This window comes from Fusarium redolens, assembly GCF_020744475.1.
Source record: "Fusarium redolens strain MPI-CAGE-AT-0023 chromosome Unknown BKA55scaffold_22, whole genome shotgun sequence".
Classification (NCBI taxonomy): Eukaryota; Fungi; Ascomycota; class Sordariomycetes; order Hypocreales; family Nectriaceae; genus Fusarium; species Fusarium redolens.
In genome coordinates, this window is record NW_025763685.1 from 104,119 (window position 1) to 130,654 (window position 26,536).

The 26,536-nt window shown below is 50.6% G+C and overlaps 7 protein-coding genes across 7 annotated transcripts; 1 reads left to right on the forward strand and 6 right to left on the reverse strand.

Moving 5' to 3' along the window:
• Positions 1-1,724: 1,724 nt before the first annotated feature.
• BKA55DRAFT_743150 (P-loop containing nucleoside triphosphate hydrolase protein) lies at positions 1,725-5,755 on the forward strand (the record flags this gene model as incomplete). The annotated part of the gene is made up of 4 exons (XM_046201538.1): positions 1,725-1,742; positions 1,792-2,118; positions 2,167-2,555; positions 2,605-5,755. 4 exons carry the CDS (start codon positions 1,725-1,727, stop codon positions 5,582-5,584), a joined length of 3,714 nt encoding a protein of 1,237 aa, XP_046043074.1. The 3' UTR covers positions 5,585-5,755.
• Positions 5,756-5,823: 68 nt separating this feature from the next.
• On the reverse strand, positions 5,824-8,540 carry BKA55DRAFT_582829 (WD40-repeat-containing domain protein). Its single transcript, XM_046194143.1, is given in 4 exon segments — positions 5,824-6,228; positions 6,276-7,917; positions 7,930-8,145; positions 8,240-8,540. The coding sequence occupies 3 exon segments, from the start codon at positions 8,135-8,137 to the stop codon at positions 6,003-6,005; spliced, it is 2,076 nt and encodes a 691-aa protein (XP_046043075.1). The 5' UTR covers positions 8,138-8,145; positions 8,240-8,540; the 3' UTR covers positions 5,824-6,002.
• Positions 8,541-8,645: 105 nt separating this feature from the next.
• BKA55DRAFT_582831 (uncharacterized protein) lies at positions 8,646-10,417 on the reverse strand. Its single transcript, XM_046194144.1, has 2 exons — positions 8,923-10,417; positions 8,646-8,878 (listed from the first exon to the last, which is right to left on the reverse strand). The coding sequence occupies exon 1, from the start codon at positions 9,958-9,960 to the stop codon at positions 9,052-9,054; it is 909 nt and encodes a 302-aa protein (XP_046043076.1). The 5' UTR covers positions 9,961-10,417; the 3' UTR covers positions 8,646-8,878; positions 8,923-9,051.
• A 760-nt stretch (positions 10,418-11,177) lies between these two features.
• Positions 11,178-13,045, reverse strand: BKA55DRAFT_545144 (uncharacterized protein; the record flags this gene model as incomplete). The annotated part of the gene is made up of 2 exons (XM_046190785.1): positions 11,178-12,538; positions 12,607-13,045. 2 exons carry the CDS (start codon positions 13,043-13,045, stop codon positions 11,178-11,180), a joined length of 1,800 nt encoding a protein of 599 aa, XP_046043077.1.
• A 6,247-nt stretch (positions 13,046-19,292) lies between these two features.
• Positions 19,293-20,571, reverse strand: BKA55DRAFT_525508 (peroxisome membrane protein; the record flags this gene model as incomplete). The annotated part of the gene is made up of 2 exons (XM_046188761.1): positions 19,293-20,296; positions 20,352-20,571. 2 exons carry the CDS (start codon positions 20,569-20,571, stop codon positions 19,293-19,295), a joined length of 1,224 nt encoding a protein of 407 aa, XP_046043078.1.
• A 961-nt stretch (positions 20,572-21,532) lies between these two features.
• Positions 21,533-23,904, reverse strand: BKA55DRAFT_525710 (uncharacterized protein; the record flags this gene model as incomplete). Its single annotated transcript, XM_046188778.1, has 3 exons — positions 21,533-23,522; positions 23,651-23,791; positions 23,849-23,904. The coding sequence occupies 3 exons, from the start codon at positions 23,902-23,904 to the stop codon at positions 21,533-21,535; spliced, it is 2,187 nt and encodes a 728-aa protein (XP_046043079.1).
• Positions 23,905-25,954: 2,050 nt separating this feature from the next.
• Positions 25,955-26,536, reverse strand: BKA55DRAFT_525600 (uncharacterized protein; the record flags this gene model as incomplete). The annotated part of the gene is made up of 2 exons (XM_046188767.1): positions 25,955-26,392; positions 26,450-26,536. 2 exons carry the CDS (start codon positions 26,534-26,536, stop codon positions 25,955-25,957), a joined length of 525 nt encoding a protein of 174 aa, XP_046043080.1.

Below are 26,536 nucleotides of genomic sequence, written 5' to 3' on the forward strand. Positions count from 1 at the left end.
TTCGCCAGTCACTCACAAATGATACGGCGACAAAGAGATACATGACAAGTCACAACCCATGTCCTTCTATCATGACACATCGACCCCGTAGCCCTGATTAACTGCTGCCAAATCTCGTCCATCCCCATGTAGAACGGCCGCATGTGTCACATTGCTCTGTAGCTCATCGCCTTCATTGGTCGTAAACCCGGTCGTGATGCAAGATCCCGCATAGTCCCTGAAGACACGCCAGGGCAATGATTCAAACATGCACAATATGCAAATTGCCATGATTCCGATGCAAAACGCCCATTCTGCCATTTCTGACTGACGCACTGAGTGGGAGCGTGCAGAGGACATGACAATTGCTGAGTGTAGCCATATGCAGGTTTCCGAGATCAAGCACCAGGGGGTACTCTGCGTTTATCAGAGAATTTCTCCTTCTCTTCTTCCATTTATTTCTTTTCACTTCTCTAAATAGACGTGGCGCTTCATATGATGTTCTTGAAGCTGCTGTTGAACGACTTTGAAGACGATTTCTGATTGATGATGCGCGACGAATTACCCCTTTTCTGCGACGCTACGAGACGGTGCATTACCCACGAGCGACAGCGACAAGAAACAGCTATCCATTAAAGTTACGAGAGCGATCACGAACGGTTGTTCATGAACGGTTTGTGTCTTTGGTCAATTGCGAAAAAGGTAGACTCCTGGAACTTGTTGGTTGAGCGCCAACATGCTAACCACGACGTTCGAGCACAGGACACATATACTCTACGATAACACCAGCGATCCATCGTTGAGTTGGTAGAACTATTCAAATCAATTGGGTCTCGCGAATCTCCATTCTCACCTTCCCTTTCGCCATTCCCAGGCGTCGTGTGCCTTGCTGTCTTCTGCTCCTGGAGTGTCCCGTACTTCCGCCGACAACGAACCGTTCCTACTACAACAAATTGGAACAATACAACATGTTTCAATAACTAAAATCGCTCTTCAAAGGCAACATCATCTTTTCAAGATACCAACTGTGTCCTGCTTGACAAGGAGGCAACTTAGTGCCTGGACACTCACCGGAAGCACAGCACAATACTCTTGACACTCATCAGATATACCCCAACGATCAAAACAACTGATATAAACCCCCCTACAGCTTCACCTCAGCATCAAACGGATCCTCCAAGCTTGATCGCAATTTATGATTGGATGCCCTGAGGCCTTTTACTTACTACTGCGCTGGAACCCTACTGGAGCAACTGGAGCCAGGGGACGGGTAACCACCTCCCGCTAAGAGAAATATATCTGCAAGTGGCACCTGGCGGGCAGCTGGCATCAACATTGCATCCTCAACTTTTCATTGGACTCAAAAACTTGAGTTGAGTCCTTAGGCATACCTGCACCTGCATCTTCTCGCCCATTCTCTCTTCTCTCCTTCTCGTTCTTCAGAGCTGCTGGGCAACAAGCAGTTCAAGAAACAGCTTCTTCTTCTTTGTCTCCTGCTCGGAGTCTTCCTCTGCATCTCTCTCTTCTTTAATCGCACTCTTCCTTTCCGTCATCAACTATTCTCATTATAACACTGCTCACATCTCTTCCATCACCAAGCACTCATTGCTTTTTGATCACATAACAAGCCTTTTACCCATCTCTTATCTCTTTGATACTGTCCTCATTCTTCCTTCCAACGTCAGTTGTTGGTGCTTCTCCGTGGCACCGAGTTCATCGAGCAAGGCACATCTTCATCTTGCAAAATGGGGGACCAACACCAGGTGAGTGTTACAACCATGCCTCTTCTCCTCACATACTAATGCCTTCAAGGTCCTAAATGACCCGTCTTCTTTGGAGATCATTACTCAGCATGTCAAGCACAAGAATGATCTGCCAAAAACTGGGAGCGTCCCTTGGCACATGGCTCCAGAGTTCCCTCACCCGAGCGAACTGATGTCCATCGATCCAGCTCCCTTGCCCCATCCACCAGCGGACAAGGAAATATCTGAACATGATGCCAAGAATGCTTATCTTGAATTCCATTATCTCACCAATCGTTTCGAGGGCACTGAGCTTCTTCGGCAAGCAATTAACTGCTTCAGGAACAAGCCTACCATGATGGAGGGGGACAGAGACAATTTCTACATCTATACACAAGTCAGTTACAGTTTCTTCTTCCTCAAGTCTTCCACTAACAGCTGTAAGGTACACGTCCAAGGCTACTTGTTCGCCAGGTCCGGACCTGCCTGTCGCATTTCCTTCTCGACAGAGCGCTCATCCACCAAAGTTGAGTGGAGGCAGTCGAACCGGCTTACTGCTGGTACCCTTGTTGTGCTGTCTCCCCGCGGTGATAACTTCAACACCCAATGCTATGTCGCAGTTGTTGCAGCACGATACGTCGTGGGTGGTCTCGAACCCGATCCTCAGGATGGTGAAAATGAGGACACTCCACCCCGGATCGAGATCTTCTGGTCCGACTGTAACACCGCTGTCTTTGATCCTTCGGTCGAGATGGTGATGCTCGAAGCCAAAGGAGGTTATTTTGAGACTGTTCGTCACGCAATGGTTGGGCTGCAACATGCTGCAAAGTTTGAGTAAGTGTTTCCCCCTTGTATACTCAATTCTCAAACTAACATTCCTCAGTTCCAAGTTTGACAAATACATCATTCATGAGTCGAATACGGAACACGTGGCCGCCTACCTAGCAGACACCCCAGGGCAAACTCCTCGTATTCCTGGAAGAGCTGATCACCTTGACCCTTCTCAAAGGGAAGCTTTCGAACGCATGACCCACCAAGAGCTGGCTGTCGTCCAAGGTCCTCCTGGTACTGGCAAGACATTCACATCAGTTGTAGCCCTTGAAAGCTATATTCAAACTCTCAAATCTCGAAAAAGCAGACACGAAAATGTCCCGCCCATTATAGTTGCGGCTCAAACCAACCACGCTCTCGATCAGCTTCTAGATCGACTCTCAGTCTTTGGAGCCATCATTGTGCGCCTTGGTGGGCGTACAGAAGACGATGCGATAGAAGAACGTTCTTTGTACAATCTCAGAAACAACTCAAAGCTCGCTCGAGGTGGTAACAGGGGTGAGAGCGCCAGAAAAAAAGTTCTCGGCAGAATTGAGAAGTTACTGTCGGAATGCTTCCCTGCATTTCTAATCCCAGCTGAAGAGTTCCTTCGAGAGGGACTCCTCTCGGATGCCCAATACGAGTCGTTGGACGATGACGAGTGGGAATCTGCTGCTTTGGTCAGTCGTGATGATGGAACCAAGATCGACTCTCTCATTGCACAGTGGCTCCAGGATTCCGTCGAGCTAGACACCACTTATGTTTATCGCCCTCCTGAGAACCAGGCTGAAGATCCTGCAAAGGAGGAGGCTATCGATGAAACGCAGCAGGAGAACCAGAAGGAGAGACTCTATGGTGAGTTCTTTCCCATGAAGTTCAATGTCACCGGTACCCTTCCGGGCGCACTCTCGAAACAAGCCGCCTGGGCCCACCGAGCCCGGAAGTTGTTGAAACAGCATCAAGATCTGTATAAGATCATGCCACAATATCGCGGCAGTGTCTATCGCCTCCTACGAGAAGAACTTGTCCGCGCACGAGCTGAAAAGTTCCCTCAGCTTCTCAAAGAGTACCAGGAAGCCTGTGATGATGTCAAAGTCAGCCGATGGGAGACCGACGCCAAGATCATCAAGGCTGAACAGATTGAGATCGTGGGTTGCACAACCACCGGACTGTCCAAGTATCGCGGTCTGATCGCAGCATTGAAGCCCCGCATATTGATGATCGAGGAAGCGGCTGAAACTCGCGAAGCCAACATTAGTTCCGCTCTCTATCCCAGTCTTGACCAGGTCGTACTCGTCGGAGATCACCAGCAACTGGTTCCATCTGTAGATGTTCGAGAACTCGGTTGCGCGCCCTACAACATGCATGTCTCTTTGTTTGAGCGCCTGGTCAAACTCAACTTGCCATATAGTATGCTTCGAGTCCAGCGTCGTATGGTCCCTGCGATCCGCGAGGTGGTCAACGCGTTCTACCCCAGGCTCACCGATCATTCTTCTGTCTACGAGCCAGACAACCGACCTCCTATACCAGGGATGGGCGGGAAGAGTCTCTGGTGGTTTGATCACGAGGAGCCAGAGATGCAAAATGCCAACGACTTTTCATTTTCGAATCCAGATGAAGCAGACATGATAGTCGGCTTCGTGCGATATCTTGTTCAGAACGGCGTGGACCCAGAGCGAATCACCGTGTTGACTTTCTACAAGGGGCAGGTCACCCTCATCTCTGAGAAGCTTCGTCGAGATCCATTTCTGGAACTCAAGAATCCCTTAAAGAAGTGGTCAGTAAGGACTGTCGATGGCTTCCAGGGCGAAGAGAACGACATTATTCTGCTATCGCTAGTCCGAAGCACCCGTCCAGGCTTTACTGGGAATGAGAATCGGGCAGTCGTGGCCACCAGCCGAGCGAGATGCGGGATGTATATCTTCGGCAACTCCGAAACTTTCGTGCGAGAAGAAAGGTCGGAGGCTTACAATACATGGAGAAAGGTGTTGGATGTATTTGAGGGACGCCAGAGTATCGACACTTGCCTGCCAGTCACTTGCCATAACCATGGGCAACGAACAAAGATAAATGATGCCAATGGCTGGAAACACATCCCTGGAGGAGGTTGCGACAAAAGTTGCGAGTACACGTGTGCAGAGGGCCATTCATGTAGCCTTACCTGTCACAAGTTCGACCAGAGCGAGGTCAAATGCCTGGAGAAGTGCGAAAAGGTCTTGAAGTGTGGCCACAAGTGCGAATCGCTTTGTTGGCAACCTTGTGAGTGCCCTCGACGATGCGATGAGCCTCCAAAAATGAAGTTGGCCCTCAGAACCTCTGAAGTGCCTGCTCGAGCTCCCAAAGCACCTCGTGGACCACAGAACACTGGTTCTCGGGCCAGCAGGGGAGTTGCAGCCGGTCGAGGAGGCCGGAACTCGATCAACAAATCAGCAAGGCCTGACAATCAGCCTCAGTTACGAAGCGATAGAACGATTTTGAGAGGACGCAGCCAGGGAACATCTCCAACTCGCCGGTTCGACCCCCAGAAGCCCCCGACCTTTGAAGCTCCAAGTTCACCACACATTGCGCAGGCTGGGCAACATTACTTGGAGCCAACCAGTGAGCAAATCATGGAGGGAGGCTATTATGCGGAAACGATTCAGCAAACCCAAACTGCGAATAGTGTCGTAACGGCAACTACTCTCCTGGAGAGTCTCACGGATGCCTCAAAGGAAAGCTCCCGTCGCAAGGAATCGAGCCCTGAGAAATGGAGCCCCGCAAAGGTGGCGAAAAAGGATAAAGAGCTGCTGGAGGACGCGAAAGCGAAGAGACGCCGGAGTCCATCGTCGATCCACATCAGCGAGACTTACCAACGAACAACGACATCGGAGAACGGCAAGCGGCAGTATGGAGAGATAGTTCGGACACATTGGTCAATGAGGTATCCACCTTGCAAAGTAGCCGACACCAGCGAGGAGAGGCCTGCTCAATCGGGCACTGAGACTGGACTCGAGTTGTCTGTGGATGACGAGGACAAAGATGATGAGGACGAAGATCTGATCAGCTTCGACTGAAGGACAGCAACCTGTCTGCATATTCTGCACGCCAGGTCGTACTCATATCATGGTTACAGCACATATTAACCGTATTTCCTTTGTACCATCGCAGTCGGGAGAGTTGGGGTTCCGGGTGATTGAATGGGCCACTTGCGATGGGAATTGTAAAATAGGTAGATATTGGTGTAGAAATTGTACAAGTATTGTATGTCAAACTCTGACTGTTGCTGATTGAGTGACTCGAGAAGATGGAAGAATTGAGGAATAAGAATGGAATTTTGTCTAAGTACTACAGGGCAGGAAAATCCTACTATAAATTAAGCTCGCCATGACCAACTCCAGCATATATAAAGCAAGACGACCAAGTCCCAAAGTTGGAGAGTCAGTTCCAGTTGAGAGGTACCCAAGGCTCTCCCTTTTTAACCCGAGCCGACGGCTATCCATTGGTAGCATTAATCTCATAACCGATGAGGACTTCTGTGCTAGTACCCTCCCAGCCTCTTGTGCCTGCAGCGCTGAGCATGTAGCGGCTTGTCGGGTCGATGTAGAGACTGGAGATGACACCTGCACGGGGAGGACCAGGGATGATGAGGAAGGGAACGCTGGAGTGCTTGAAGGGTGATTCACGGAGATCGTAGAGACGCATGATATCGTGGGAGGCACTAGTTCCGTTAGTAGAGATTGATACTAAGGAATGGGGAGGACTTACCAGACGAGATGACGGCCGTTTATCATGGGTCTCACGGCACTGACTGCTCCACTGCCAGCGGGAAACTTGAGCGTCCTGTGAGGTTCCCAGTTCCTCTTCGCCTTGTGAATATTGTACTCCTCCACCGTCCCGTTTCGACGGCCCGCGTAGATGTTGTTGCCGGAGGGACTCCAGCACGCGCCCATGCACCACGGCGGAACACCATTTCGCGTACCGATACGCGCTACAGGATCTGGCTGGCGTCTATCCCAGATCCTCAACGAACCGTCCATCGCGGCTGATAGGAACGTCGTGTTTGATGTTTGTGTTGGATCGTGGTTTGTAGGGGTATGCGATGTTAGCATTAGCGAGGGGGATGTTGGTTCGGACTTGGGAGCTGGGTCTTGAGATGGTTCTGTAGCTTGTGTTGGAGCTGGTACGAGATCTACATCCATGGCGTCGCTTGTATCCTGCGATGGTTCAGGCGGAGGCGGTTCAACGACCGGTGCAGGTTCAGGCTCAGGCTCAGGTTCTGGTTCTGGATCTTTTCCTGCGTCGAGAGCGGCCATGTCTGCTGAATGGTCCATAGCGCTATCATGACTGTGGCCCGGCATCACAGCGGCGAATTCATCATCGTCGTTGCCAAAGGGTTGATCTTCCTTTGTCTCGCCGAATAAACTCCCCGCGTCACTTCCTCCAAAGAGACTGTCGTGCGCAGGAGAAGCTGCACCATCACCATCGCCATTGCTGGGGTTGGCGTTGAAGTCAGCGGTCATATCGTCTACTCCATCGTTGGTGAGTGCATCGGTGAAGTTCCCATTCGCTATAGGCGCCGCGTTATTTGTAGCAATTGTTGTAGGAGGTGGTGGCTCATCGTCGTCTTCTGGGATGGGAGCGCCGCTTGCAGGACGGAGTTCAAGAGCTGAAATTTGACCTGCGTTGCCATCGAAGCTTCGAATCGTTTGGCCTGTGTTGAGATCCCAATCAAAGATGTTCTTGTCCCATCCACCGCTGAGAACGCTCTTTTCGTCCTGTGCCATTGTTAAGACGGATACAGCGTTTGTGTGCTGCTGCAGACAGTGAATTCGCTTGCCCTCGTCGTGTCGGACACTCTGGAGATTAATACCCCCCGACTCGAGACCTGAGAGCAACCAAAGAGCCTGCGACTGAACAGCAAGAGAGTAGACAGGTGAGAGGATGTGTTCCTGGTCTCCCCGTCCCGGAGGCGGCGGCTCCTCATTCTCCCAGTACGACATGAGTATACCAGCCTTGGTAACGCTGTCCACAAACGGATGTCTCTGCGCAACCGTCAAAGCCAACTTGCCATTGATCGTATTAGGACCATCATATTTGCGAATATACCCATCCGAACCTCCCGTGATCCAGTATCTCAAATCCGGTGTAATAGCCATCGCGTTAACACTCGTCGATTGCGGCGCAGCCATGGTCGGCACGATATCATAAGATGCAGCGCTGATAAACTCGGGTGACGGCTGCGGCCACCGTTTGTCGAGACTCGGAGCGGGTGTAGCAGATTTCCTCATTTGCGATTGCGAATCATCGGGTTCAGATTTTATCTGGGTACTCGGTTGATCGTTCGAGTCTGTCGCAGGCGGTTGAGACTCTTCGCCTTCAGCGTCTGCATCGGCGTCTGCATCGGCGTCTGCATCGGCGTTCTCATCATCGTCTTCGTCGTCGTTATTCTCATCGTCGTCGCCTTCTGCGTCTTGATCTTGATCGCCGTTGTCGTCAGCGTCCTCCATTGTCTCGTCGACGTCGTTGCGGTCGTTATCGTTGTCATTATCGTTGTCGTTGTCGTTGTCGTTGTCATTGTCTGAGTCAGCCGAGCTGGCGGACAATCGATCATCGTCTAGGGTGTTCATTATGGGCACTGGGGAGTTAGCTGGGTGTAATTGGGAGGTTGATGAAGGGAGACCTCAGGGCAAATGGGGCGCAATTGATTCAGAGTCGTGCTGAGGGTTTACCTTTATAGTATATCCACCTAACAAAAGTCTAAAGCATCAATTCATGGAGCAATCTTTGAACAAAGGATCCAATGGTCAATCGCATTCGAAAGTGTCGCAAAGGGTCTATAGCCTCGCGCAGGGTCGCCAAGTCGTCTTTGAAGCTCTGTAAACAGTCGCGAGTGATCAGAGAAGAAGCTGAAACTACTGAAGCCAAGATATAATGGGTATAGAGGGCTGTTGGCAAGGTTGCGGTGTCGTTGTAACTGCGGGGCGTGATGTATAAAGGTCCAAGTTTAATAAGTTTGAAGCTCCCTTCGCGCGTCGCGTTTAATTGGAGTTGGAGATGGAGATGGCCCGATGTGTCTTAGTGATATGCGGTACATTGTGGAGCCGGGGCATGGGACATGGGTCTCGAGTTGTTGGTGTAAGTCAAGCTTCAATATTTCTTTGTATTGTTCTCAATTGGCTTCAGTTAGTACAACACTTGGTAACAAACTCGCCAATCAATTGATATCGCTCCATATACTACCTGGGACAATAGAGCGCCACCAGTATTGGCATCTGTCTATCAGTCTGCCATGTCAATCCCTCGTCAGCTGAGGCCATCCACTTACAATCATTACTACGACCACATCACTCAGCGTCAGCATCAGACAGGTATTACAGACAAAGGAAATTTATTATTGTACTGACCATTCAAGGCTCAGTCTAGGCCTCTCACTAAGACCTAGCTATCAATACTTACCGTCTTCTCTCCGACTTACACCAAAGACTTACCTCAACTCCAGTGCAAATCTCAAGACTCTACAGCAAAGACCAGCTTCACTCACTCACTTCCTCCGCGAAGATCTCCGACTATTCCGTATAACAACCTCCGTCAGACTATCATCCGGCACAACCGTCTCTCCGCTCCCCGGCCAAACCGTCGGAGCATTACTGCCCCCAAACACCGAAGGCTCCGGCTCATCCTTGACGCAATCTCTCCAAGACTGAATTCTCGTCTGTGAGCTCTCGGGGATATGCTGAAGCGGTCGAGGCCAGTTATCCTGTGGCACGGGGGGTGCTTCACGAGGATTGAGAAAGAACTGCGATGAGCGAACTGATTGAACATCTGTGTTGCGGTGGCTCAAATCACTGGCTCCAATGTCGCCATGGTTGACATCACTGTGTCCAAAGGTCTCGACCGCAAGATAATCATCCCCGTCGCCGAGTCTGTGACGATGGATTACAATCTCACCTGCATTCCTCTGATCCCGACGAGGAATATTCGCAAAGAGCGCATCATTATCAGCATCATAACTCACCCGATGTCTAAGCCTCTGCTCCTCCGCCGTCTCCGCCTCGACCCTCCCCAAAATACGATTCAAACCCGAATCTCTATGAACAGCCGTAGGTTCACGCGTAACAGCCGACCCCGAAGAATGCGACCACTTGGAACAAATCTTCTGCACCGGTTCAACACCCGTAAGAGGCTTGCGCTCATCGTCAGAATACTCCTCGCCGCAGTCAGTGCAGTCACAATCATCCTGCGGTTCAGGAGGGACGTCAGCGTAGTGACGCCATTGAGCGGCTGTGAGGTTAAGCTCCGGAGGGGCGTTTGCGAGACGAGCTTCGCGGGTTGCGGATGTGCTTCGTGGGTGACGACGGCAGCGGCGGCTGCGACGTTGGGAGGGACCCATTGTCCATTGGCCTAGGGCGTCGAGAAAGCCGACTTTGCGGGTTGAGCGCTTGCTAGGCATGATGGGCGAGGGTCCTGGTGGTGTGTGTGTTGGTCTGTTAGTGATATCCTCTGCCTTACGGATCTCAAAACTGTTGGTGAAGGAAGAAAGATGACTTCATTGGAGGTAATATCATCTTGGTTATATAAGTACTCATGGAAAGTCGGCACTGCTAGAACAATAAGGGATCTTATGGTGTTCATGAGGCTGTCGCCACTGCCTTCACCCATGCACACCACCACCATATGAGTGAACAAAGACGGACAATAACCATGACGGTAGAACAAGCAAACTTCATTTTCTTCACCCATGTGTTGTAAGTTACAGATTCTGTTCAGGCGACAGCATTCATCAATTGACTTCATCATTCACTCTATGTCGCTCAGAAGAGCCCTGTCTGGCGATGACTTCACAACTCTGCACCAAGTCAGTCATCACCAAACACCAGTCTGTATCTTCAAGTCAAAGTAAAACTCAGTGTTTATTACAGCTAAACGCATCGTAACTCGTGACTATATCTACATGCACCCAAACAGATCCAAGACATACATCTCCCTGAGCGTGCGACCCTTCAACCAAAAGCCCGGCGTACATGCCAGCCCATTGTCTCAGACACCACCTCATTTCCCACTACATTCCTCAAATCAATCCCATATATCTCAGCCTCTGACGCACTCATACATTCAAATCCGTTCCTTCGGGGTCTCTATTCCTTTCTTCTTTCTTGTTTCTCTTCCTATCTTATCTTACAGCATATGGCTATTCAGCGTCGCTGTAAATGCGCACCAACTTCAAGGCCAGTACACATCCTCACTTCCTCCCTCAGTCACTCAACCACCGGTTTTTGTCCCTATTCAATCCACCAACCCAGTTACTCCCATATATTCTCATCCATCAATGACATAAAAGGAAACAAAGGACGACAGGATAGCAGCATCACCCAACTCCACCTTTTTAATCCAGGACCAGGACATGAGAAGCCCTATACATTTCTTTCAGCCTGCCGTGACAAGATAAAAAAACAATCCAGATGCCCTCACCTGTCGTCTCGATGAAGGGGTATTATCATTATCTACTAAGGAAAAACAAAAAAGGAAAATGCTTGCAGGAACACCCGAAGGTCCGCAAAGGTTGTTGTTGATGCGATTCAAGGAAAACGTGGGTAACCCAAAACTGGGTAAGCAAATCAGATGGCTCAGTAATGTCCAAAAGTCAAAGAGTGTGTGGCAAGCTTAAGCTCATGAGGTGACGCGAGGGTCATTGAAGTACTGCACCATACCCCAGCCACCCGTAGCTCCGTCATGTTGTTGGCCGGGCTGTTCGACAACAGAACCTGTGAGACTCTCCCAGTCGTCAAACAAGACAGGCGGTGCTGGTGAGTACTCAAAGTCCATCATCGACTCACCGGCGTCGTGGCCTTGTGAGTGAGGCGGCGGCGGTAGCTCACGCTTCTCAAGCGGGGAAGGCGCTGGTGGCGGCATCAATGGTGATGTTGAGGGTCCCATTGGTGAGTGAGACGAAGAGTCTGGCGACGGTCTTGAGGGTGAGGGGAATTGCTGGGAAGGCACCATTATCGTGTTGCGGAATGGTGAGCTGAATTGGGTCTGTTGGGGATCAGGTGAAGGCATCAAAGACTGATGACCTCCATGGCTTTGGGTAGGCAGAGGCATGAACGACATTCGAGGGTCGTGAGTAAAGCCCTGAGGTCCAAGGCTGGCGTGTGAGTACTGCGGAGAGGGGATTGGTGCTGAGGTGAGAACAATGTCGGCCAGGTCATACGCAACGCTGACAATCCACTGAGCTTCACCTTCATCCCCCGAGAAGAACTCGAGCAGGTCTTGGAGTTGGCCGGGGTTCTCGTTCTCGAGGAAACCTTGGGCACGGCCAGTCTTGCTTGGGTGCCAACTGAACTGGGGTCGTCGGCCATTGTACTCGGCCTGCTTGCTCACAACCAATGCATCCCAAGCCTCGTGGATCAGAGGCTGATGGAGGAGACCATACACAACACGGGAATGCATCCAATCACCTTTTGACATACCCGACTCAAAGTGTCGAGCAACGTGTTCGACATGGCGCTCGCGGGCAGGATGAAGAGCAGAGCAGAAACCACAAGCCCAGTACTTGCGCTTGCGAAGGAACTTGACCACCTTTTCAGCGTGAGGGCAAGTCTTGCATCCGTGGCACTGCTTGTGATGCTGGTTGAACGAGTTGGATCCCCAGAAGCTGCGGTTGCATCCAGGCTCGGGACAAGGATACTTGCGCCAGCGCTCGTGAAACTCATCCTCGTGACGCTTCCAGTCGTACTTGCGCTTGAAGCTTGTCTCACACGAGGTGCACCAATAAATGTTGGTCTTACCAGCTGTGCCGACCGGGGCACTCATGGGACCGAGTCCGTTCAAGGAGCTGGAAGGAGGAATAGGGAGCGGTGCCTGTGATCGGTTGCAAGTAGAAGCTGACTGCCAAGACATCGAAGACTGTCCTGAGTTGGTCGACCAGATGGAAGCGTGTCCAGAAGAACCGGAGCTCGTCGAGGAAACGGAGATGCGAGGGCGATGGCTAAACGCAGCTTGCGGGGGAAGAAACATGGCCGGGTTGGGAACTTTATTAGCATCAATGTCAGCAAACTTCCAGGGGCCAAGGCTTCGTTGTTGGGCGAGCTTGACGTACAGTTCATGTCCTCGGAAATAATTTCGTGCTTGATCTCAGCTGAAGGGGCCGTGGCAGTGGCAGTGGATGAAACGCTATTCGGAGTCGTCGTCACGGTCTGGATACTAGGGCCATTGGAGGCAACAGGAGGCGGAGGAGGGCATCGCATCGGCGGTGGTGGAGCGAGCGAAGCAGTAGGGGCCGTTTGGCTCGGGTTGGGAGGTTGTTGGCTAAAAGGAGACTGCTGAGGTTGAGAAGGAATCGCAGGCATGGCTTGCATGGCAGTCATCGCGCTGAGGTTCAAGCTGAGGCCATGGCCGCCATCGACCAGCTGATGCAGAAGCTCCTTGGACATGCCTGAGTCAATCAGGACCTGGAGGTTCTTACGGGCCTCGGCGAGAACATCTTGGGGGTTCGCGTCGTGAGACTGCTGGGGCGAAGGACTCGGTTGCTGCGACATGTTGTGCTGCTGGAAATCGAAATGTTGTTGAGGGCTGCTGGTCTGACTTGAGGTCTGTCGCTGATTCTGGTTCTGTCTCGGGTCCATGGGCTCCGCTCACATGGAGGGAAATCGGGAATTTCGATGTGAATCAAGATGAGCAATGCGATGTTATTCGAGTTTTCGTCAACTGATTTAGAATTTGAGTTGGATATAACGCGGTTGTTGAACGAATGTGGTTGAAGTCGATGGATGATGAGCTGATAATACGGGGTAGGTAGCGAATGAGTTGGGTCCGTCAGATTTCGGGAACGATTGAACAACGAAGGACAAAAGCGAGAGTTTAAGGTCCCAAGACCTTTGAGCGAGAGTGGATATGAAGCAAAAGAAACAAGAGAGAAACGAAAGAAAGAAAGGTTGGTGACGGTTAGCTTGGAGTTGTGAAGAGACGACGGGAAACGATGGAAGAAGATGGGGGATGGGAGGGTAGTGAAGGAGTAGGCGCAGGCCGCAGCAACAAGTGTTGGTACAGGCTTGCTCAGGTACAGGGAGTCTCTTTCTCGTAGGAGTGGGAGAGTGGGAGTGAGGAAGAAGCTAGACTAGGGGTGCTGGAGTCTTCCTAGACACTGGGTCCTGGGTCTTGATCCCAGGTTCGTTCGGTACAAGCACAGTATCCGTAGATGAGAGATCAATGGCTGATGGGGGGAGAGAAGACGGAACGATATTGATGGGGCAGAGATCAGAAAAGGAAAGGGGCGTGTAGTGCAGCCAGGATATTTCTCCGACTAATTAATGATCGCCTTTGGTGTTTTGTGTGCCTTTTGTGTTTTGATCTTGGTGTTTAGGGGGTGCGATAAAACTGGTCTGTGTAGCTCTGCGCTGCTGCTGTAATTGCGGCTGTCGACAGCAAAGCACAGCACTATCGCTGGTGCTGGAAGGAGCTTGTCACACTGAAGAAGGGGGCGGGCCCGATTTGGAGCCCGTGCTTGAGGCGTCGGTTTGTGATTCTGGCACCACTCACTCACTCACTGCAGTCAATTCAACGACTGACTGACTGCCCCAAAAAGAACAGACACCCACGAGACTGGGACTGGGGCAGAACCTAGAAAGGAGCAATGGGGTCGGAAGAGAGAGCTTGAACCAACCAAAATTGACCCTGTTGTTTAAAATGGGGCACCACTTTGGTTAGGTTCGGGTACCTTGCTGTTGCGGTCTTTTTGGGGGCCTGTTCCTTTTTTTTTTTTTCCTCCCAAGCCCCGTCCCGTATTGTCCGGCTCTTGAGCCAGAGTTTCACAAGAATTAATGATTAATGACGAGCCGTGACGGTTTCCCGTGTGGAAATGAAGAGGTCCGACATCCAAGATCTCTACCCGTGACGAGTGAACAAGCTTCCCAAAAATAGGAGAGCTTATTCCTCGTGAGAGAGTGTAGCTAGAATGACGGAGGGGAGGAGAATAGAGTGAGAGAAGCTATGGATGATGTGGAGGAGAAAAAGATCGGGGGGGATGGGACCAAGGAAAGAGATCAAGGATAAGGTAGGAGATAAAATCGACAGGTACAGTTGAATAGTGACGTGACGTACAGGAAGGAATTGACTGGCCGCGACTGCATTGCCAATGTAATGTCTGTATGCCTGCTTACTGCGCTGTGCTTCACTACCGAAGTCCCTATTCGCGGATGAAGCCGTTGTAGAAGTAACGGAAAGCGCTACTGTCATCATCTGAATGGTTCCCGTCGATTTGTTTCGATAACCGCTCTACTAAGCAAGCAGCGACGATCTCACCTTACTCCTCCCTCTCCATCTAGTTGTGCCCATCAACTCATCACGATCTCTCTGTAGAGCGTCATAACAACGAGATCTCCCCTCTCGCGCCGTCGACCGACAGACGGGACCTGATGGGCGAGGAGACAGGCACATCCTTGTTCTGTTTGGGTCGAAGCGGCACCAGGGGTCAATGACGAGCCCAGGAGCCAGGACAGGGGGTCTTGCAGCAGAAACCGACCTAGCCAAGACCAGAAGCCAAGCCAAGCACCAAGCCAACAGGAGCCAGGGCTCAGAACCAGGTCCTGGCAGACAATCTAGAGAACGACGGGGAGCTTTGAGTCAAACAGCGAGCGACAGAAAAGGCGCCAGCTCACTTGTGACATGACAGCTTGCCTACCTGAACCAAAACATCTCGTGATGGTGTATCAGTGTGTGCTGTGGCCGTACAAACACAGAAGGTCTTGTGTTTCACCACATATTGAATCTAAAGATAGCAATTCAATTACCTGCCTGCTTGCTTGTGTTCAAGTTTGCGTTGTCGCTCTAATGCATTGTCTCTTGGCTAATCAAGCAAATAGGATTGCCCCTGTCCCGCGCGTCGGCTGCAGGCACAGAGCGACAAGAATTGACATGGGGTCGTGTTCGGGAGACCGAGAAGCGAGAGTCCTATCTGTCATTCACAGAAAGCCGTGATGGCCGTAATGAAGCTGTTCAGAATGCGAATGTCCCATGACACGAGCATGGCATATGATCCACAAGAAAGATTTATTGCCCATTATCGACACAGTAAGGCGGCGCCCTTTGCCCAAGCGCTCTTAAAGAGCCCAGCTGCTGATCCTGGGCTGTCTATTTCCAAATCCCTTCTCCTTGCTCCGGGGTTTGCCTCGATCAAGGTAGTATACTCCGTGGCACGTCCCTTGTTATCAGAGCTGTTTTGCTAGCTGACGATGATATGGATTACCACGTTTTTCTGGCAATCTCTGGGATTGATTCAGTCAATCAGATCAATTTTGGCTACCCGTAGGTCCCGTAAAGGCACAGTTCTTTTAACCACCCAGGTCAAAACGTGCTTACAGCCCTTCTGGGCAAAATGCTGATCTGATCTGGCGTGAACCCGGAACCCGCGCTGTAACAGCTATGCTCACCTGAAACACCAACGGCAAGGAACATTGGGTAAAGCCAACAGCCAGCAATTCAAGGGTCGCAATCCAAAACGGCCAGCCTAGCCAGGCAGAGAAGAGTTTACTGTGCACTGGAATGAGACAGAAGATAACCGTCGACGCCGCCCGTCGAGCGTTTCGAAACGGTTTTCCGCCAATCAGCCACTACATGTATTGGTCCGAGGGGAAGGCCCCGACAAGAAAAGGAGCAGCATCCTTGGCTCGAATGATGTCGTGTCCGTGGCTCTATATGAACATGGGTAGCGACCGAAAAGAAGAAAAGAAGACCTAGAAGAGGGTCTCTGTGAAGGGTTGGTTGCTACGCTGAAAAGAGTTCCGCTCTTGGGTTGCAGCGACTGTCCAACCCAGGCATAGATCATGACATGTGCCGGGTCAAGACAATTCAAGTCATAAATTACCAGATAACGATAATTCAATTTGGCCAGCATTCAATTCGATTGCAAAGCTTCCAGGATGATCAAGCCTGTGGCTGGGTCTGAAGCTGAGGCTGGAGCTGGGGATCGGGGTTGGTTGAGTGACTGGACTGGGCTTATTGGGTTAGCCTTTTTGACCCGTAGTGATTTATGGCACCATCGTGTCTGCAACTCAAAGTCGCACCTTAACGCCTCTTCCATCAGCCCGGACCTCTGGTTTCTAATCAAATTAAGAGAAAAACGCAAGGGGGCAGACGAGAAACGTTGTGGTTGGATCTGCTGTACCTACCGTGGATTGGATAACTCTAGCTCTCAAACCCCTGGATTGACGCTGTCATCATCGTCATCGCTTACCTATCTCCTCCCGTCTTGGCCTCTCCACCCGCAACGAACGACAGGCAAAACCAGGACCCTCAATCAATTTGTGTTTTCGTCTGCGCCCTTTTTCCGAGCGAGGCGAAGTGACTGGTGCCTCTCAGCACTGTAATTGAAGTTCCCCGGGCATTAAGCAACATGATGACTAGGGTCTATAATGCGTCCCAGCACAGGGGTAAGCTTTTACTGGCGCGGCACATGTGGAAATTGCCTGAGTCTTGTCAGGACGAAGCCGAACCCCAACTCAAACGAACCCAACCAAACTCAACAGCCTCAGCTCGGTTGTCTGCATCTACCTGCACCAAGAGAAAATCCTCCGCTGTCAATCCTCAAAACTTGGCTTGGCTGGGAGATTGGCCAAGAGCTAACTAGCAGTAAAGTTCGGGCCACGCACTGTTCAACTTCGAGAAGCTCGCTCTTACGTGCATCATTTCGCGTATCACGACTCCCCATGTCCCGCCCCCTTTCGCCGTTGAGCCTGACCGACCGACACAAAAGCAACCATGGCGATCCAAAGGTCGAGAACCTTGATGATGACGATGTTAGAGTTGCATCCCGCCTGACAACGCTCTGTTGGTCCCGATTAGCAAACATCTCATTACCCACAGTTCACGATATTGCTCACCCGCGTATAGATTTACATTTTTACAGTCGCATCATTACTGGTCCTTGAAAGTTTATCCATATCTGTTCTAGTCAGGGACCAGAGGTTACATATCATCATCATCACATGAACCGATCCACGACGCTATCATGTTCTAGGCATGGTCGCCGAGACTCTGGGTCTGTGCTTTTAATTTCACCAAAGAGCAAAAAGTCACGAGAATCCCTTGTGAAATCACTTCTCGCTGAGTTCCGCTCTATCAGAGACACTTATGCAGCCATTGTGTCTAGCTTGTGTTCTTCATGACGGCTAAAATCTCCTTAGGCACATACATATCCACAACATGATTCATTTGCGGATCCCATTTCGTATTCCAGCATTAAAAGCAGATCATATGCAACAAGCATGTCGCTGAAGACCCTTTTCTAGCCCATTACTTGGGTTCGTGTTTCTATGTTTAAACATGAGCAGTCCTACGTCAACCAAACTCTTTCTTATCATAAACTCTGTGTACTCCGTACCTCTGCATTTGCTCTTAGGTGTATCGTTACTTTTTAGTCCTCCCGCATTACCCGTTCAGCCCCCTCTTCACAGAGAAAATCACAACGTCAAACGTTTCACCATCCTTGGCTCGGGTACCTACGCACCGAACAGCACACAATTACCCAGCTGAGATAGCCCGGAGATAAAAGAGACAGAGGCACGGTAAGAAATAGGGGATGAAGGGTTTTTTAAGCATGGTACCTTAACAAACCTTGCTCGGGAACAGAACGTTTCTATACCAAAGGAGCAATATACCGTCTAAACCCTGTTGTTTGGTGTATATAAAAGGTCAAATATGTATTACATGCAAGGGACCGAGTAGCACCACGTTTTTTTGCGAGATAACATTTCCGGCAATTCGTTCACCGTCTCTTTCGAGAACTTGTTGTCTCTTTTTCAGCTGAAAGATTTTTGAACAACAGAGGGAGAAGACTGTGAAACTATTGTTGAACAGCCCACTGCACGCTCCTCCAAATCAACTTGAAACCAGCCTCCAAGCGCACCGGCTCCGGGTGCGCCACTTCCTCCTCCACACCCTGGCACCTCCGTCTTTCTCTTTTGCAGTTCAGGAACACGGAAGAACTGCAGAAAGCCGAACGGAATCGGGGTCTTTTCTCCCTCCTTCTTACGGATCCTCCTCTGTAAGGTACTGTTCCATTTACAGGGGGATTCATGTTCTCGGCCGAGCACTGCCACGCGCACTGGAGTTGAGTTGAGTTGAGTTCCATTCGCTTGCTCTTACTTGACCTACACCCCGCTCTACCCCCTTTCCACTAAAACGTCACCGATTTTCTAGTCCCGATCCTAGTTTCGCCGTTACTTTTCTTGGATGATTACATTTCGTTTCCTTATTAAACTATAGAAGAAGACAGAGAGAGAAAAAATAACTCGTACAATGATCAAAGTGTAACTGATCGTCAGGTTTGTGTTCTCGTCCGTGCGAACCCTTGCGATCGTCCATCTGAGACACCCGCACCACCCAAAGTGCACAGTCAAACCCCCATCAGGGACGATCAAAGAAACACTATATTTGATCACTCCGAATAAGATCGGAGAGGAGGGCTCCCACTTTCGATCTTAGACTTGGGCTTGGGGAAAGACCAGACCGCATGGGCGAGAGTTGAAGAGCAATCGTGCAACACCGGCGCGAGAGTTGTATTCCAAATCGGGTATTCATCAAAGTCAAAGCTCGCATGGCTAGCCGTCCTTTGCCCATCTACCGATCGTATATGCTATGCCCCGTAATGTTTACTTGAAGAAAAAGTTTCCAAAACGTCCAGTAGCCGAGATCGTCAGCCGACATGTCTCGGCGAAGTCTAATCTTCAATGTACTTGAGACGACATGGTCCGCTTTCCAAACCAAGGTCAGTGCAGTGAGTAGTACACTTTATGCACTCGTGCTAAAGTAGTAATTCTCCCAGAGGTACTCATAGTCCTCGAGGATACCACCGATGAAAGAGGGCATTCTCTTTGTTACACCTCCGACGACTCCCTTGGTGATATTCTCGTATGCAGCGCCCCTCATCGCCCACCAGCCCATGGCCCAACCACGCTTGCTCCATTCTTCCCGTTCAAGGGATGTAGTTCGTAAGCCTCGGTCTCGTAATTGCCGGGCAGCATACTCGACTGCAAAGCCAATCAACCAAGGGGTCCAGTTCTTCTTGTCGCCACCTCTCCTGATGTTGTAGGCCATAGCTGAAGCGTAGATAAGCGGTGACAAGATCTGCAGTATCTCAGCACCCTGACTACTTCCCTGGAGTTGGTTGAGAAGCTTAGTTGCGGGTTTGATGTCGTCAGCTGTAAGCACACGTCCCAGCAGATACGAGCTGATGTCTCCTCCCTCTGGTAACGATGGTAAGCTCATTCCTGTTCGGGGCATGGTCCATTCGCGCTCGTGCGCAGGTTTCATGTCTCGTGAAGATCCTGACGCAGAGCCGTCTACCGAAACGTCGTCCATGAGTTCACTTTCACTTCGGTACGCAATCTCTTCTTCATCTGCGGCCGCATCTTCAGGGATGGGCTCGCGTTCAGGCAGCACGGGCGTGACCAGTGGACGCGACCGGGTGATGCGCAGGAGTAAAAGACGGCAGAATGCCTTAAGTGCTTCCAGGATCACGACTACCTTCCACCGTGACTTCTCGCCACCTCGTCGTTTGGCTGTCATTTCCCATAGCATCTCTGTATAGATGATCATTTGTAAAAACATAGCTATTCTTCGGTAGGCACCACTCCGTTGCGTCCAGTATCGTGTATATCGAGCATGTGCTGATGGCATGCTTGCCATCGGTAAACGCGCGATGGCCTTTTGGAGGAGGGAGTCATGGTAGAGAGATAGAAGTTGAACACCCGAGTGGATTGACTCGGATGCGATTTCGGCATCGCGGAAACGGCCTGAACATTCGTTAGAAACGGGTCCAAACCTAACACTCGTCCCAGAAAAGCTTACCTGGAATTATATATGTCAAGCTCCGTAAAGCGCTCTCAATCTGCGACACTTGACCGGCATTCTTCGTTATAAACTCCTCGTACGTAGAGAGCCATTTGGGCGGTAATGACAGAATGCGACCGAGTGAAGGCTTCTTCTGTTGTTTATTCGTCGTAGCGGACGGTAAATTCGTAGAATTCGCAGCCGAAGCAGGCACGTCGCGCTTCAGAGAAGGGTCCATTTCTCCCTCTCTACCGGGTTGGCGATGATCGGACAAGGGGATAGTGATTTAAAGGAGCGGTGCGCGCGTGATGTCGGTCGTTGGCGGGTTTAATCAGTCACCAGCCATGACGCGTTATCGGCGTTGGTGAAGGTATTGACAGGAACGTTGATAGCGATAGTTGAGTTGGAGTTGAGGAATGATTTGATGATGGAATGAGTGGGAGAGGTGCTGCCAGCTCAGCTCAGCTGCGTTGGGCTTGGTCTTCTTGGGGATTTGGCCCGCCGAACCCCGAGGCACAGGCACGTCACTTCCCGCCAGGTGCTCGCTCAGAATGTGGAGGTGGCGCGTGCCTGAGGCCGACGACCTCGGCATCTGCGCCGAGGTAGGTACCCTAAGCTTGGCAGTTGAAAGGGATGATAGTGAGAATAACGGCAGATAATTGTAGATATGACTTCAACTAATGCGCATATGCGATGTCAGTATGTGTTGGAGTATTGTCAATTTGTATTTTGTCCTTGTCCTGTAGCTTTGCCGTCTATTTGTTGGTCAATTGCTGATTTCACATGGTAATTGCCAGAGTCGACCAGCAATTTGAGCAACAACACCAGACTGATAACAACATAAAATAACAAATATCGTCCAAACAAGTAAACAACAAGCACGATTTACATTTGACAGTGTTGCGACATCAGATACGAGTTTGGTAGTCATCTTATATACGTTCAATTCACTGCAAAGTACGCGTTTGAGCCTCCCAACATGGATGGTATCATCATCCATCTATCGACGTTCACAGAAGACGCTATCTACAACACGTCTAGACGACATTGGATGCTATGCATCTTCAGATTACGAACACTTATCTATAACAAGTCGTAAGAATCCGTTATTTGGCCATCGTCGTAGCCTAAAAGCACGTACGCCAAAACTCCTACGCTTGCTAACTACCCAAGCCCTCCTTTATCTCATCAAAAAACCCTTAACAAACACCCGAAAGAATCGACACCGACTCCGAGATAGGCTGTCTATGCCAATCCAACTGTCCATCCTCTCCAACCATAAACGCCGCCACTTCTTCAATGAGCCCCCACTCCCCCGTGGCCTGATTCTTCTCCGCGTACCGAAAGATAATGTTCATCCCCAGATCCTCAAAGACAAGCTCTCTCCTCCTCAGTCGTAACCACTGCTGATCTTCATCGCCCTCCATTGCGTTCATAGCTTCGACTTCACAGTTCTTCAAGGCGATGGCGCGGAAGACACGACTGTCGCGAAGGGCGTTTCGGATGGGGTATTTTCCTAGAATGCGAATTGCGTCTTGTTTGACTTCTGGATCGCGACAGCCGAATGCTGAGACAAAGAGTGGCCATGTCCAACCTGAATCCATTGCGAAACCACAGTTGGGACGGGATGCGATCAATGTCTCGGCAATGGCGTTGAGCTCTCGGTATTGGGGTGTGAGATCCTTTGCTGTTTCGACGCCAGAGTATCGTGGCATGGCGGTGTAAATGTAAAGGATGAGAAACTCGATATGGAAGTTAATCGCTTGCAGATAAGACTGTGCATCGTTCTGGCGATTGTCCTGCGCGGTTTGAAGGAGGGGACTGAAGGACGTCGACCATCTTTGAAGCCAATGCCTGGATTCCTCCAGAAACTTTGAGATCCTGGGGTTCTGCCTCACGCTGTCTAGCTTCATTTCCAGTTCCTTCATGTCCCTCACTTTCGTCAACGCAAGCTGTGCTGTCGTCGCTGTTAGCAGAGGGATGTATTGCACAAGCTGCCTCTGCAGTAGCGTCCAGTAGCCATGGGCCTCGTCCAACGTGCTGAAAACAGCGGGCATATCTTCAATTACGCTGATATTCGTCTGCTTTGGCCTGAAGTAAGGTGAGTGCTTGGTAAACGGCGCGATACCCGGGGGTCTCTGCGGAGGCGCTCGCGGAGGTGTCTGCTGGTCTGACATGGCTTGCGGACTTGCTTGACTCTGTGGACTCGGAAGACCAACTGGGTTCTGCTGACTTGAGGGTGCACTCGCCCACGGTGTACCAGGTTGACTTGGTGGACTCGATACAGAATGAGGACTGGAGATCTGTGAAGGGGGAGCCTGTTTTGCAGCGACTGCGGGTGGTTTCGGCGGGAAGAAGAACTTCTTATACGACCCCATGAATGATCGCGACTGGAGTTCCAAGGGCTTATAGCAATCCAGGATCTCCTGGACCAGCGCTGGAGGTGCCGGGGCGATTCTGACAAGACTGGGAGCTTTGTCGGTACAAGCCGCAAGCTCGTTCAACATGCTGAAGCCATGAGTGATGTGCTTGAGGGCCGCTGGCATATTTCCCCGTTGCGCTTCAAAGCAGATGAACAGCAGAGACGCCAACATCGCTGTCCGTAGTCCTTCTTTCGTTGGTCTGGCCTTGGCTTGCAGTTGTAAAGCTTCGCAGTAGTAGACAATTGCGTTGAGGTAGTGCTTGTTATCACCCGCGAGTTCATTCCCAGGCGATGACGCTTCAAACTCGACGTTAGAAGCTTTGCGCAGTGCGCCTACTGCCATAGCGGCATATCTCAATGACGGTTCCTGCAACGTAAGTTGAGGCATCGTAGTCGTCCATAATCGCGAATCGCCCAGTCCTCCACTGAGGAACCCGACACTAAGTGCCGACCATTCATCGAAGTAAGATCGCTGCTCACTACTTGTGAAGCAGATCGTGTTGATTGGAGGTTCCTCAGGAATTGTCGGTGCTCTGGCCCTCACAACAGCCGTTGAGCCTGTAGTAACATTAATCTTCGACGCTGCACGGGATTTAGTCGCAGAGTTCGCCGTTGCTTTTGACCTTGAGGCTGTTGAGCGCGGCCGAGGTTCGGTGGTGCTTTCGGCGGGTGTAGCTGCTGCATCGCCGTAGCCATCGCATGAGCCTCTCCATTTTAAACAATTGAGACAGGCTGGTTTTGTCTCGTCACATTTGACATGTCGCTTTCTTCACGATGTTAGTATGTTTCTTACGCCATGCGGTACCCAAGGAATTGAGTTCATGCGACCAACTGCATGACACTTACTTGCCTAAGAAGCCATTAGTAACAGACTCATGAAAGACATGTACTGAACTCACATGTAGCACAACCCGTGCGTGCTCTACTTGAGCTTCGTCTTGTATGTCGCGCCCTTGTCTCAAGCGCAAACCTATGCGTCCCAACTCTTGAAGCCGTGGCATTTGCAGATCTTTCAGTCTCAGTCTCTGAAGAAGAACTAATGATAGGATGAAAGTCAGCTCAGCTCGGATTTGCGACAGGGTTTCTGGCTTACGGCGCCGAGCTGTTGGATCGCCCTCCATTAATAGGGATCGAGAACTGGATCTCCATGATTTCCAGGCACCAGGGGTTCCACCAACAAACAATAACCCCAAATAACAAAAAAAAAACAAAGCTTGTTGGTTCACGGCTCGAAATGGAAGATCGTTTGTGTGAGGAGAAGCCCACTCGTGCAGAGACGAGAAGCCGTTCTGGTAAAGTAGAACGGGGGGACAGCTCGGTACTCGGTTTTGGAGCTTACAGGGGACGGGCCTTGATGTGCCGATACTGTGCTGTGCCGTACCTGGCTAAGCCAAAGTGCAGAACCTATCAATGGAATCTTTCAAAGTCAGTGGCGCTTGCCATGAGGCGAGACCCCGAAAATGAGTGGGATGATATCAACGACAAACTCCAAGAATATAAATGACTCCCGCGTGTGAAGAAACAACGGGTTTTAAAAGGAACCAGGGGAAAAGGGAGCAGGTGAATGTGGAGAGGGCCAAGCGATATCAAGCAAGGTTCTTCTTTAGAATTGAATTGACTTTGAGGAGATAATTCACCCGAGAATCTTTAACTGATAGACTGAACTTACATTATTGACGTGTCTAACGGGATCAAGAAGTTCAATTAGCTGTAACGGTGGTTCCGTGGATCGCTGGACCGACGAGGCGAGACGGTATGGATCAGGATGGGTTTGGTTTAGCTGCCGGGTTGTGGAGGAGGTCTGATCACGGCGGGGATAGAGTTCCTTGATTGGATGATTCTGAGATGATTGGTGTGCATACGGCGGTTATTGCGGCTATTAAAGATAACTGATGATATCTCCCGGCATTTAGAAGCTGACTGAGATTATTATAAATTACATTGCGATAAGTTACTTAGTGCATGTGAAAGTAATCAGTCTTACTATAATAGTTATGTTTTAAATAAATGAATCCTTCCATTACGAGTGCGTCATGAATTAGAACAAGAACAAGATTTATTAGCATGGCGCGTGGTAGTGGATACCTCTGAGATCTTACTAGAGTATGGAAACGGGGTCTCGGCCCAGACTTGAAGAAGAACTGCCGTTGCTTCCGAGACAAATGAGGAGAAATAATGCCCAAAGAAGTGTTGGGAGAGTCGGAGGTTTCTGGATTGGGCGCTCAAACTGTCATATTCAGCATAGCGACAGAACCTTTCCAGATGTCTCTTAAGATGATGCCTCGAAATAAAGCCCCCACGGTCAATGGTTCAAGCTTTCAACCATCATAGAGAAAAACCTCACATTGACTGTCCCCCTCATCTTTTCAGCATCTATGACCGTCACACCGGCCGCACTTCGTCCGATCATCCATAATCCGAGAATAGCCTACCAATCGATTCGTGTCCAGCTTCCCATCACGGGTGGGGAGATCCAGGGACGCCCTCAGCAGGGATGTCAAAGTCGTACTGCCGAGACCGGGAGGAGAATTGAGTTCATCCAAATCGAGGGGTTTCGACGATCATGGTAACATCCATGTTTCAACGCTTGATCCTATAATTAAAAGGCTCATCGCGAGGCATTCTTCAGTTCATCTGCTTGAAAATGTGGGTTGCATAGGGCTGACGGTTGGCGCGGTTCAAGACAGGACGATTATGCCTCGATTGGTTGCATTGCATTGCAGTGAACCATTGCCACTATCTTGGTTCCACACAAGCAAATGGTGCAGGTTGATGCCCAAGCATACACTGCATCACATTGATGGTTGCTAATCGAGTCTTCGGTCAAGTCGCCTTTGTGTCACCTTTCACCATGTGCAACACTACGGGCCAGGATTCATTGACGGGTGCTGATAATAGACTGTGTTGCTGACATGCCCGATGACAGCCGGAGCTAAAGATGACAAAGTCCTGCAGGTCTACCGGCATATTGATGCAGCTTATACGAACGCGGGACATTACAATTCTACTAACCACTCTTCTCTTGCCATTGGGTCACGGGCGAACCTCAACCGATCCTATACCCCCACTGTCCATTGACCTCACATCGTATCACATGGGATATCTGATACATGCCGTTGGTTCATATCATTGGCATTAACTCATTAAGCCATCATGGCTAATAATACACGTCGCTCCATCCCGTCCGCACAGCAAACATCTAAGCGCGCTCACTCGCAACCTCCTCAGCCTTAGCAGGCTCTCTATCCTCTGCACCAGGATAATCCACCGCATTCTCACCACCCTTTCCACGATAGTTCGTAGGATGATCCCGGTCTGCACCCATATCATGAATAGGATCAGACGGGTTCGCACCAACACCCGTAAGACCAGAACGATCCTTCTTCTCCCGACCGTGAAGCTCCTGGCTAGTCTGCCCAGCGGCAGGCTTGCCTAGACCGGTGTGCACATCAGCGGACGTAGCGCCCCCGAGAGTCGCGGAGGCGGACACGGCGCCCGAAGCACCGGGGGCTTGGGCGGGGACTTCGGTCTCGGGGTTGGGCTGGAAGGTGTTCTCGGGGGGAGCTGTGCCGGCGGGATGTTGCTCGGCGTGGAACTCGGGGGCGGCGTCGTTGCCAACGAGAACTCCGGGCTTGTGCTGTATGAATGTGAGTATGATGCATCATGAAGAGTATCTCTGTGACGATGAACTTACGCCCTTGGTTGTGAGGGGCTCAGAGGGAGCAACCTTGCTTCGGAACTCACCCTGCTGGGGAGTAGCAGACTCAGGGTTCATAGACAT